The sequence below is a fragment of the Saccostrea cucullata genome, unplaced genomic scaffold (assembly GCF_032062105.1).
Source record: "Saccostrea cucullata isolate Sc308-1 unplaced genomic scaffold, CSIRO_AGI_Scuc_v1 ctg4339, whole genome shotgun sequence".
In the NCBI taxonomy this organism is placed as follows: domain Eukaryota; kingdom Metazoa; phylum Mollusca; class Bivalvia; order Ostreida; family Ostreidae; genus Saccostrea; species Saccostrea cuccullata.
This window is the reverse complement of record NW_026918112.1, coordinates 129,031-139,630: the sequence shown is the minus strand read 5'-3', so window position 1 is coordinate 139,630 and position 10,600 is coordinate 129,031. Positions and strand designations below refer to the sequence as shown.

Below are 10,600 nucleotides of genomic sequence, written 5' to 3'. Positions count from 1 at the left end.
CTTTTTTATTGTTTTCTTTTAAATATTTCAATCATTCAGTTGTCAACCATTCTTTCATGTAAATTATAATTCCACTCTATGAAAATCGCTTCCAATATATTTGAGAAGATTTTTACTCACATGAAAGAAATTTTACCAGGAAGCTATAAATATAATGAGATGTTAAGATATACATGTATCACATTTCTTTTTAATCTTCATTCATTGCTTTACATTAAATATACTGTCATTTCATTGATTGACGATTTGTGATTTGATTCCATTCCATGAAGCATGTTTGTATCACAAAACTCGATTGATTGATTGTTACTGTATATTCATATCAAAACAACTCTTCATTTTGTACATTTAAAAAATATGACAACACATTGTTTGTTTTAAATAAGCTTCTTTATTTGACAACATAGCCCCCTTTCAAGTGTTAGTTATTTCTTTTTTTTATATATTTTTCATGATTTATATTGCATGCTCTGAAAGTACACCTCTAAAACATTTCAATTTATGTACACTATATTTATAAACTTTTTTTTTCTTTATTATTTTCTTATAAAGTTGGTCTACATTTTTGCTCTGTATTTGGAATAATTATTTTCTAAAAACTAATAATAATCCTGAACTAATATGCATCACAATAACTAGTTTAAATGCACAAATCTAAATGATTATTTATTGTATGGTTAAAGTTTTCTCATAATTATCACAATTATATATGCACTGTATTTACCTTTCCTAACTAACAAAGAAGAATTGTAAAAACTGGCTACAGTATGCCCAGAGGAACCAAAAATGAAAGTCAAATGATTAAAGCAACAGCAGATGAAATTATGTCCATTCATGTATTCACTATAACCAAGAGCATAACAAGCCAGGTTTTACTGTTCTTTATAACCTCTGACCCTGGCCCCGTGTAATGTAGATGACCTCAGAGGTCAACTTTTGATTCTATTTATAGCCTGATCCTGTGGTAGAGGAGGAGATAGATTGGTGGTCCAAGTACTACGCCTCCACGGGACAGACCCACAAGTGTGAGAAGTACGTGGAGAAGGGCCACGACAAAATCGAGGTGAGCAAAATTAGACCCGACGTATTACAACCTGAGGGGTTATAGTACTGTGCATAAGAGAGACATTTATTGAGAAAAAAGCGCATGTACATGTAACTCTACTAGAAGTCAAAATCGTGGAAATTTTTGTTGTTTAGCCAAGTTTAAGGTCTTTTTTATTTAGCTTTTGATCTCATCTGTGTAACCTTTGTTTTAAATGTTTATGTCCACATCTCTCATGTAACAATTTTTATTTAGGTTTATCAAACTGCTCTGGAGGACGTAGATTTCACTAAAGGATTTACCGATTTCTGCTCAACATTTGAGTTACAAAGAGGCAAGGATGATGATGAAGATGAATCAAATATTGTGGGAGAGTTCAAGGTCAGTAGGTCAAGGTCATAGCTATCATAAAAACACAAAAAGTTATAAACATGGTGACAAGAAGTATATAATAGGTCAAGGTCACAGTCAACATAATGAGAAAAAAATTGGCCAAGGTCACACAATGTACAGGTCATTATCGTTTATGTTTTTTTTTACAGGGAGGATTCAAAGTGTACCCCCTGCCCCCTGACCCTAATGAGGAGATGCCCTCCAAGGTGTTTGTTAATTTACCAAGCTCAATCCCAGAAGAATGTATCATCAGAGTCTATGTCATCTGTGGCATTGACCTACAGCCCAATGATACTAGTGGCCTGGTATGTATATATAACATTTTTGTACATTCAATGTATCACCAGAGTCTATGCTAAGCCTATGTAGGGCATCGAATACAACCACAGGCACTTGTTTCATATGTGGAGTCACCCCCTTCTTTTTCTTACTACAAGTTACCTCATTCAATTCCTACATGTGTGTTGAGATGTGATTGGTTAATAAATCTTTTTTTTCTAGACTGACACTATGTTAAGATCTGATTGGTTGGTTATTTTCTATTTTAGGCTGACCCGTATGTAGAGATTATCCTCGGCAATAAGAAGATAAGTGACAGGGATAACTACAAACCAAACACTATTGACCCAGTTTTTGGACAGTAAGTTTTGGGGGAAAGTTACACTATTCAGTCAGAAAAAATGTCTAAATACAGACTAGTATGGTTATATTAAAAAATTTCTAATTTTTTCCTTTTTAATTCCAAATTGTTTTATTTTAATCAAATTTTTAAGATGAAATTGGAACTCGTTGATAACTTGATCTTTTTTTCAGAATGTTTGAATTGGCAGCCATGTTACCCGTACAGAAAGATCTGACAATCCGTATCAAGGATTACGACCTCATCAGCAGTGATGATGTCATCGGAGAGACCATGATAGATCTAGAAAATCGCTACGTGTCCAAATACCGTGCAACATGCGGATTACAGAAATCCTACTGCATGTAAGTTACTTCTGTAAAAAATCATTGTCTTTGAATGGAATAAAATAAAAGATGTTTATTTTATTAAATATGTCTGTCTTTCAAGCTGTCAATCTGTATCCTGTAAGGAAAGTTCAAAATGTCCATTAATTTATTTAGTACCTGTATTTGTATCATAAGGATCTTAATTTTGTGAAGGAGATCTAAGTGTAGGATCGGAACTAGGCTGTGGCATCAATTTGATAAAAAGTGTACCCCAGATTACAATAAATTTGTTATGGTGATACTTTGAATCTCTTAAATAATAAATTATTGGGTGTTGCAGTGCTGGTGTCAACCAATGGAGAGATGCCGCCAAGCCAAAACAGATTCTAGAGAATTACTGTAAACAGAACCATGTGTCTGGTCCACTATTTTACGGAAACAACAGTGTCAAGGTCGGCAAGAAAATTTACAACCTGACCGAGTTTGGTGAGTCATTAAAATAAATGTTGATACAGTCAATCCTTGTTATTTTGATCTAAATATGCACCCCCCTCCTCCCCCAAATTAAAAATCTACAAAATATCCAAGAATTTTAGATGGTTATGGGTAGAATACTTAAAAAATATGGGATTTAGACTACAAAAATCACTTTGACATATAGATAGTATTTAAGATATATCAGTTTTTGAGATACCAAAGTACAACTTTATTTGCAAGGAATAACGAAGAATGGAAAAGTTTTATACTTTGTTTATACACAATGTAAACTAAAGTCACTCTCTTATTGGATATAACAAGTCTATTTTCTTCCCCTTTCACAAAACAGTTATTTATTGTGATTTATTCCAGAGCCAAACAAGCCTGTTGATCCGAATGCTGGACCTGCCGAGGAGCGTCTGGCCTTACATGTGTTACACACGCTGCCATTGGTCAAGGAACATGTAGAGACACGCCCACTTTTTAACCCCATCCAACCAGGCATTGAGCAGGTCATTCTTATTAAAAAAAAAAGTTTTACTGACTTCAATTTACTCAGTCTGGTAGTGTACAGGAAGTTGAGTAAAGAAAAGGTTTTTAATGCAATGCACAAGTGTTATTCAACCTACGTACATATCTAGTACCTGGGGTAATCAGTTGAAAATAAAAAATAAGGTTGATGGTATTATATATACCTGACTGTATATTAAGTTATTTACCATATGCTGATCTATGATTTATTTTCCAGGGCAAACTCCAGATGTGGGTCGACATTTTCCCCAAATCTCTGGGTGTTCCTGGACCCCCATTTAACATAGAACCAAGACGGGCTAAAGAGTAAGCTCCCTTTATGCAATCCTGAACTGTTTATGATGTTTCCCATTATTTTGTATATTGATTTCATTGTACATGTAATTGAAAAAGCTTCCTCTGAAAATGGATGTTTATGAGTTGAAGTATTGGGTATCAAAATTTTATTTACTTTTATGTCAAACAGGAAGAGAGACTTTTATATGGTCTTCTTTGAAAGAAATGATTTGTTGCAGTAATTTTGCAAAGTGTGGTTTTGAATACTGTAAACGTACTTTTTTCCACGGGGTCATAATTCCGCGGAATCACCATTTCTGTTTAATCCGCGGGTAGAAAATTACGCGGATTTCTTAGACTCTCATTATTAGCCTTTTATACATTTTAAATACGAGGGGACAAATTTCTGCGGAAAATTTGTGACCGCCTACATAGCGTAAATAAATACCACGCGGAAAAAAGTACTTCTACAGTATTTTAATTGTTCTTCTATCATATTGATGGTATGACAAAATTTAATTTCTTGAGAGATGTCCTAAATAAACAGTTTCTGTAGGACTGGATATAACAAAGGCTCCCTGTTTTGTTTTAGTTACGTACTGCGTGTCATTATTTGGAACACTGTGGATGTCGTGCTGGAGGAGGAATCCATCACGGGAGAACAGATGTCTGATATCTATGTCAAAGGCTGGATCTCCGGCATTGACGAGAAACAGAAAACAGATGTACACTACAGGTATGATGTAACAATTGGTTCCTCAGCACTGACAGATATATGTACTATGTAAAATGCCATTTCTTTCAGGCCACTTGAGTCAGATTGATTTTTATAGTAGTCTGTATTTAAATGCTCCACATTTTTCAAGTTCTTTCAATTGGAAGAAGCATATTCTACTTATTTTAGTGTTGCATCTATGGATTAAGTGGAACAAAAATTTACAAGTTTAATATTCCCATCCATATTCATGATATGGAGAAAAGATTTGAAATGTTACCATTTAACAATATATTATCTACATCACATATTTTCGTGGGGTCAAATTTTCGAGGTTTGAAGAAAAATTTCTGGTTTGTAAGGGCTTTGATTTCGTGGTTGGAAAATGTTTATTAGTAATGCATATGAAACTTTTCATTTCATTGTGGTAAAAGATTCATGGGTTTCTCCATACCTCGAAAACAACAAAAATTAATCCCCCATGAAAATTAGTGATTTTACAGTATATATTTTAATCAGGAGGATTGATCTTGTGAAATTAAGGATGAGTTTTTAATTCAGGTCCCTGGATGGAGAAGGAAACTTCAATTGGAGGTTTGTTTTCCCCTTCAGTTACGTCCCAGCTGAACAGGTGATGGAGGTCAGGAAAAAGGTAGGTCAAGGCCATTATGTAATTCAAGGTCAAATGACAGAAATGGTAGTTACAAAAACATTTATAGATAATTGTATTGGAACATGAGCAGAACCTCAATATGAGGCTCCTATCCAGTCATGTTCCAGGAGGTAAAGAGATGGTGAGGTCAAAGGTTAAATTGAAAAGAGGTCATATGTTACAGCACAATAGACTTATTCAATAAAACGAAATGAATAAATGATATGCAATCTTGGTTTGAAATTTCTCAGAAAAATATTGGTAATGACCGAGGCAAAGTAGATACAATACCAAAAGTCACAGTCAAAATTGAATGCAGTGAAAAAGAGACAAGCTTGCATTTATTCAATAATTATTGAGAAAAATTAATGTACAGAAAAATTGATTGTAAATTTTATTTTTAGGAGCATTTCTGGAGCCTGGATGAGACAGTACAGCATCTTCAGCCCAACGTTATGATCCAAGTCTGGGACAATGACAAATTCTCCATGGACGACTTCCTAGGTTTGTGTCAAATCAAAAAAAAAATTTCTTCCCTTGCTCTCTGTTATGAGAACTTCAGCTCATTGTACAACTGTACTTTGATTCTTTTATCTATTCATTTTAAAGACAATTTCGATTTATTTTTAGGTACCCTCTGTCTGAATCTGAATGCCATGCCTATGCCGGCTAAGAAGGCGGGGTCGTGTAAACTCACCATGCTCCCTGATGTGACCACAGGGTCAGAGGTCAAACTGGCGTCACTGTTTGAACAGAAGAGACTGCGGGGGTTCTGGCCAGTGTATAACGATGACACAGGACAAAGGGTGCTCACTGTAAGGAATACATTGATTATTGTAAAGCTAACATTACCGGTATTACATCATATGTACATATAAAGTTTGCAGTGGCTACTGTAAAAACACATATTTACATGGGGTTAAATTTTCATGGTTTGAGGAAAAACTCTTGGTTCATAGGGATTTGATTTTGTGGATGGAGAATTGTTGAGTAGTTATGTATGTAACATTTTACATTTCGTGGTAGACATAAATTCCTGGGTGTCTTCATACCTCGAAAACAACCCCCAAATTAAACCCCAATGAAAATTTGTGATTTCACAGTATTTTGTTACAAGGTTACGTTAGAATGATCATTCATTACAGGGTAAAGTAGAGATGGAGATGGAGCTTGTATCAGTGGAAGAAGCCGAGGAACGACCGGCAGGTCAAGGTCAGGAGGAACCCAACATGAACCCCAAACTGGATCCACCCAAGTAAGTCTATAAAACTGGATCCACCCAAGTAAGTCTATAAAACTGGATCCACCCAAGTAAGTCTATAAAACTGGATCCACCCAAGTAAGTCTATAAAACTGGATCCACCCAAGTGAGTTATTTAAACTGGATCCACCCAAGTAACTACAAGTGGTTTATATTGATAAGATTTACTCCACCCAAGTAACTACAAGTGGTTTATTATTTGATACAAGTGATTTACATGTATATTGATAAGATTTACTCTATTATAGGCGACCGGAGACTTCCTTCCTCTGGTTTACGTCACCCTGGAAGACGATGAGATATATTATCTTGCGTAACTACAAGTGATTTACATGTATATTGATAAGCTTTACTCTATTATAGGCGGCCGGAGACGTCCTTCCTCTGGTTTACATCGCCGTGGAAGACGATGCGATACATTATCTGGCGTAACTACAAGTGGTACATCATCGGATTCTTTCTCCTCATCCTCCTGCTGCTCCTTATCTTCCTGTTCCTTTACTCATTCCCGGTAAGTATATAGGGGAGGATCAAACTTCTCTGTCAGATAGGGGGTGGGTTAGTATATATTCCTGTACTCATTCCCGGTAAGTATACAGGGAAGGATCAAACTTCTCTATCAGATGTGGGGTGGGTTAGTATATCATTATTAATTCTCCTTCTTGTACTCATTCCCAGTAAGTCTACAGGGGAGGATCAAACTTCTCTGTCAGATGTGGGGTGGGTTAGTATAGCGTAATCAATCTCCTTCTTGTACTCATTCCCGGTAAGTATACAGGGAAGGATCAAACTTCTTTGTCACCTTAGGTAAGGGTTAGTATATCATAATAATTCCTCTTCCTGTACTCATTCCTAGTAAGTTCAAACTTCTCTGTCACCTGGGTTGTGGATTATGCATTAGTATAAAAACAATTCCTTCCCAGTAAGTTTGATAGGGTGGGTCAAGCTTTTTATTTTACATATCATTGAGTGTGGACTGAGCATATAATTCATAAACTGGCCATTTTACATTGTATCGGATTTGTAAATAAGTTTTTCCAACAATGAAATTTAAAAAGTAAACAAGCATCTTCATGATTCTGACCAGAAGAAAATAAATATGAAACATTTTGAATTTACATTATCTTTATTCCTTTTCAGGGAGAAGTATCTCAAAAGATTGTTAATGGTTAGAGATTGTCACAAACTTTACATCTATACTCGTCTATACACCTAATGTAGTGATAGCATCAGCAGAGACCAAAAGTAAAGAAGACACCAAAGACTCTTGTCTCCACTCAGTCCTATGTACACAACTCTTAGTTTCTTAAAAATAACTTAATTACATATCTATGGGTATTAAGATGTAATCATTTTTCTAAAGGGAGGTAATTATTCATGGAAGCCATGTTGAAGATCAAACATTTTTACGGAAGTGACAGTTGTTTACAAGGAGTTCCGTAGTTTGGAGTTGACTTGACATTTAGTTGTAAGAGTGATTAACTTGGGAGGTTAAGGTAATAATCCTGTGCAGGGATTTCTAGCTGCTCTGTGATAAAGTACACGATGCTTCCTATCTTAAATTTATGTGCTTGATATATGATGCTGGTCATCTAAGAACAAATGTACGTGGATGTCATTTGTTACTAATGATCAAAAGAGTAATCCCAACGACCTCTCTGTACTTAGTTAACCTTTCTGTACTTGGTTAACCTTTCTGTACTTGGTTAACCTTTCCATGTCAGTAGACAGTGTTATGCATTTAAAATATTATTTTGGGTCATCTTGCCTTAGATTGTTAAAGCATTTGATCACCATCTACATGTTTATTATATACATGCATGTTATTATTATTGCTTTTATTTTAGAACAAATTGTAGCATTCCTTTTTTTCTAATTAATAAATTATTAGTAAAAATTTTTTGTAATGAAAAAAAAAACATTATATTTATACATGCCTATAAGTGATACTGATATATTTTGTAAATCATTGAAATACTTTTTAAGCTACTTTTGTATACGTGTAAGAAAAAGTGATTGATGAAAAAAAAAAAAATTATAATAAATATGTGTAAAAACTCGCTAATGGCAAGTGATGGCGGCAGTGCCTTTAATATTATTTCTTGCAGATTGTTGATGTTAAATCTGCTGCAGTAACTGTTTTAATTTTTAATGATATTTCTATATACCTATTTTTACTCTTTATGAACTCTGTGCTGACTGATATTACGTATCTGTTGGAATCAGGCATTGGAAGTTACCGGATGTGGCAGGTCACATTCTGAAGCTAAAATATCATTTATTGTTAACTTGCAGGTGCTTGTACATCGATTCATTTACATGCTCTTTAGCCAAACTAACAGCAAAAAAATGTTTTGTAAGTCATTATGATTTTACCAGTGTTAAACAGATCAGATTAGGCCTACAGATAATGTGACCAGTTTCACCATGGTAACTGCAATGACCTTGAAGTATCAGTGCAATCGTATGCAGTGTGTAATCTATTTTAGGGATGTGGAATGTTCAAATTAAAATAGACCAATAAACTCATTATAGATACATGTACAACTGTTCTTATTATAAAGAATACATGGTGATAATCACACAAGAAGGAAGAAAATGTACTGGACAAGACACCAGGATTTGAACGAACTTGGACTCCCTAGCCTCTAGACAGCTGCTCTTCTACCCCCAGGGACATGATTTGATATGATTTCGCACTACATGAGGATGCATCTGAATTAATATGACTATACCCTTATGACTATATAATCATGGATTTCATGTTAATCACATTAAGCCTATTGGTGATAATCAATGCATAAAACATGCATTGTAAGTGTTGACTTAATCTTATTTCAATATGATTGTTGCTTCGTCTCCGAGAGAGACAAGTCTAACAAGAGGCCCAAGGGCCTTGAATCGCTCTTCTGATAAATTGTACAATCTATCACTTCTATTAGAATCCTCAAACTCTATTAACTTACAAAGTTTGATAATATTTAGCCAGTTAAGACTGAAGATATTATAATATAATTATAAAATACCATAAGTAGGTCACAGTAACGATGACCTACTTTTTGGTCGACTATCTTCGAAAACCCAAGATGCCTCAACTGACAAAGTTTGATGATTCTTAGCCAATAAGTGCCTGAGATACTTAAATATAGCCATAAAAATGTCAAAAGTAGGTCACTGTGACCTACTTTTTGGTCCTCACTCTCTGAAAACCCAAGATGCATCAGCTCACAAAGTTTGATGATTCTAAGTCAATAAGTACCGGAGATAAATAAAGCCATAAAATGTCAAAAGTAGGTCACAGTGACCAACTTTTTGGTCGTCGCTCTCCGAAAACCAAATATGCATCGACTCTTATAATTCTAGGCCAATAAATACTTAAGATACTTAAATATAGCCATAAAATGTCGAAAGTAGGCCATTGTGACCTACATTTTGGTCGACATTTTTCAATGACCCAAGATGCATCTACTGACCAAGTTTGATGATCGTAGGTCTGAAGGTAATCAAAATATGCGTTTTAAACAATTTGAAAACAAATGTTGGCAAAATTCAACAAGAGGCCCAGGGGCCACAGTGCTCACCTGAGCACACCGGCTAGGAAAAAGCAAATATCAGATCAGAAATGAAAGTTTACTGAGTTTGGAGGGGGGCTTAAATTTTAACCCCCCAGGGGGTCATGATTTGAACAAACTAGAATCTACACTACCTGAGGATGATTTCATATAAATATCACTAATTATGACTTTGAAGTACTTGAGAAGGAGATTTTAAAAGATTTCCCTATATATTCTTACGAAAAACTTTGATCGACCATTTTGGCCCCTACCCTCCCGGGGGTCATGATTTGAACAAATTTGAATTAACACTACCTGAGAATGATTTCACATGAGTTTTATCTTTCCTGTCTTAATCACTTCTTGAGAAGAAGATTTTTAAAGATTTTTCCTATATATTCCTATGTAAAACTTTGATCGGTCACTTTGGCCCCACCCAACCGCCAGGGGCATGATATGAACAAACTTGAATCTACACTACCTGAGGATGATTCCACATGAGTTTCATCTTTCCTGGCTCAGTAGTTCTTGAGAAGAAGATTTTTAAAGATTTTCCCAATATATTCCTATGTAAAACCCTACCCCTGGGGGTCATAATTAAAAAAAATTGAATCTACACTACCTGAGAATGATTTCACATGAGTTTTATCTTTCCTGTCTGAATGGTTCTTGAGAAGAAGATTTTTAAAGATTTTTCCTATATATTCCTATGTAAAACTTTGATCGGCCATTTTGGCCCCACCCTACC

The 10,600-nt window shown here is 35.0% G+C and overlaps 1 protein-coding gene across 1 annotated transcript; it reads left to right on the top strand.

The window, feature by feature from the left end:
- Positions 1–911: 911 nt before the first annotated feature.
- On the top strand, positions 912–8,845 carry LOC134249967 (myoferlin-like). Its single transcript, XM_062732339.1, has 15 exons — positions 912–1,063; positions 1,301–1,426; positions 1,588–1,743; positions 1,987–2,078; positions 2,252–2,422; positions 2,727–2,872; positions 3,236–3,375; positions 3,612–3,700; positions 4,263–4,406; positions 4,947–5,037; positions 5,442–5,541; positions 5,668–5,852; positions 6,183–6,292; positions 6,662–6,809; positions 7,439–8,845. Exons 3-15 carry the CDS (start codon positions 1,633–1,635, stop codon positions 7,469–7,471), a joined length of 1,560 nt encoding a protein of 519 aa, XP_062588323.1. The 5' UTR covers positions 912–1,063; positions 1,301–1,426; positions 1,588–1,632; the 3' UTR covers positions 7,472–8,845.
- Positions 8,846–10,600: the final 1,755 nt, after the last annotated feature.